Source organism: Rhinichthys klamathensis, unplaced genomic scaffold, assembly GCF_029890125.1.
Source record: "Rhinichthys klamathensis goyatoka isolate OS25496 unplaced genomic scaffold, OSU_Roscu_1.1 h1tg000155l_1, whole genome shotgun sequence".
NCBI lineage: Eukaryota > Metazoa > Chordata > Actinopteri > Cypriniformes > Leuciscidae > Rhinichthys > Rhinichthys klamathensis.
In genome coordinates, this window is record NW_026606690.1 from 1,482,155 (window position 1) to 1,484,814 (window position 2,660).

Sequence of the window (2,660 nt, forward strand, 5' to 3'; positions counted from 1 at the left end):
TCAGTTTCTCTCTGTTTTCTTAGCAATAGCGGCTCCCATGATGGCATTTGATTCTGCAATGAGTAAGACAAGATATACTTTTTATATATATATATATATATATATATATATATATACAGTATATATACATTTTTTTTATGAATCTAACTCTGTTTCTGAATCTCACTGTTTGATTGGTTTTATCATGTGCTCTTGAATCAGCGTCTGATGATCTCGAGATGGATGAATCCTACTCAGCGCCAGATCCGGGTAAATCAACACATCCGGCTCAGATTCAGAAAACATTAGTCTAATCAGACAGGATAGAGAGTGTGAGAGACTGTGAGAGAGACTGTGTGTGTGCGTGTGCGTGTGTGTGATAAGAGTGTGTGTGAGAGAATTTGTGAGCTACTGGAGTGAGAGCCACTGGAGTGAGAGCCACTGGAGTGAGAGCCACTGGAGTGAGAGCCACTGGAGTGAGAGCCACTGGAGTGAGAGCCGAGCCACTGGAGTGAGAGCCACTGGAGTGAGAGCCACTGGAGTGAGAGCCACTGGAGTGAGAGCCACTGGAGTGAGAGCCACTGGAGTGAGAGCCGAGCCACTGGAGTGAGTGCCACTGGAGTGAGAGCCACTGGAGTGAGTGCCACTGGAGTGAGTGCCACTGGAGTGAGTGCCACTGGAGTGAGAGCTACTGGAGTGAGTGCCACTGGAGTGAGAGCCACTGGAGTGAGAGCCACTGGAGTGAGAGCTACTGGAGTGAGAGCCACTGGAGTGAGAGCCACTGGAGTGAGAGCCACTGGAGTGAGTGCCACTGGAGTGAGTGCCACTGGAGTGAGAGCCACTGGAGTGAGAGCCACTGGAGTGAGAGCCACTGGAGTGAGAGCCACTGGAGTGAGAGCCACTGGAGTGAGAGCTACTGGAGTGAGAGCCACTGGAGTGAGTGCTACTCGAGTGAGAGCCACTGGAGTGAGAGCCACTGGAGTGAGAGCCACTGGAGTGAGAGCCACTGGAGTGAGTGCTACTGGAGTGAGAGCCACTGGAGTGAGAGCTACTGGAGTGAGAGCCACTGGAGTGAGAGCTACTGGAGTGAGAGCCACTGGAGTGAGAGCCACTGGAGTGAGAGCTACTGGAGTGAGAGCCACTGGACTGAGAGCCACTGGAGTGAGAGCTACTGGAGTGAGTGCCACTGGAGTGAGAGCTACTGGAGTGAGAGCCACTGGAGTGAGAGAGTGAGAGCTACTGGAGTGAGAGCCACTGGAGTGAGTGCTACTGGAGTGAGAGCCACTGGAGTGAGAGCCACTGGAGTGAGAGCCACTGGAGTGAGAGCCACTGGAGTGAGAGCCACTGGAGTGAGAGCTACTGGAGTGAGTGCCACTGGAGTGAGAGCTACTGGAGTGAGTGCCACTGGAGTGAGAGCTACTGGAGTGAGAGCCACTGGAGTGAGAGCTACTGGAGTGAGAGCCACTGGAGTGAGAGCCACTGGAGTGAGAGCCACTGGAGTGAGAGCTACTGGAGTGAGAGCCACTGGACTGAGAGCCACTGGAGTGAGAGCTACTGGAGTGAGTGCCACTGGAGTAAGAGCTACTGGAGTGAGAGCCACTGGAGTGAGAGCTACTGGAGTGAGTGCCACTGGAGTGAGAGCTACTGGAGTGAGAGCCACTGGAGTGAGAGCTACTGGAGTGAGTGCCACTGGAGTGAGAGCTACTGGAGTGAGAGCCACTGGAGTGAGAGCTACTGGAGTGAGTGCCACTGGAGTGAGAGCTACTGGAGTGAGAGCCACTGGAGTGAGAGCCACTGGAGTGAGAGCCACTGGAGTGAGAGCCACTGGAGTGAGAGCCACTGGAGTGAGAGCCACTGGAGTGAGAGCCACTGGAGTGAGAGCCACTGGAGTGAGAGCTACTGGAGTGCCACTGGAGTGAGAGCGAGCCACTGGAGTGAGAGCCACTGGAGTGAGAGCGAGCCACTGGAGTGAGAGCCACTGGAGTGAGTGCCACTGGAGTGAGAGCCACTGGAGTGAGAGCTACTGGAGTGAGAGCCACTGGAGTGAGAGCTACTGGAGTGCCACTGGAGTGAGAGCGAGCCACTGGAGTGAGAGCGAGCCACTGGAGTGAGAGCGAGCCACTGGAGTGAGAGCGAGCCACTGGAGTGAGAGCGAGCCACTGGAGTGAGAGCGAGCCACTGGAGTGAGAGCCACTGGATGGAGAGCCACTGGAGTGAGTGCTACTGGAGTGAGTGCTACTGGAGTGAGAGCCACTGGAGTGAGAGCCACTGGAGTGAGAGCTACTGGAGTGAGAGCCACTGGAGTGAGAGCCACTGGACTGAGAGCTACTGGAGTGAGAGCTACTGGAGTGAGAGCTACTGGAGTGAGAGCCACTGGAGTGAGAGCCACTGGAATGAGAGCCACTGGAGTGAGAGCCACTGGAGTGAGAGCCACTGGAGTGAGTGCTACTGGAGTGAGAGCCACTGGAGTGAGAGCCACTGGAGTGAGAGCTACTGGAGTGAGTGCCACTGGAGTGAGAGCCACTGGAGTGAGAGCCACTGGAGTGAGAGCCACTGGAGTGAGAGCCACTGGAGTGAGAGCCACTGGAGTGAGAGCCACTGGAGTGAGTGCCACTGGAGTGAGAGCCACTGGAGTGAAAGCCACTGGAGTGAGAGCCACTGGAGTGAGAGCCAGTGGAGTG

General features: G+C 55.4%; 1 protein-coding gene across 1 annotated transcript; it reads right to left on the reverse strand.

Moving 5' to 3' along the window:
• Window positions 1-284: 284 nt before the first annotated feature.
• LOC130090934 (uncharacterized transmembrane protein DDB_G0289901-like) lies at window positions 285-2,607 on the reverse strand (the record flags this gene model as incomplete). Its single annotated transcript, XM_056258578.1, has 2 exons — window positions 285-289; window positions 392-2,607. Coding segments are annotated over 2 exons (2,221 nt in total), but the record flags the coding sequence as incomplete, so codon positions are not given.
• Between the last annotated feature and the right edge of the window lie 53 nt (window positions 2,608-2,660).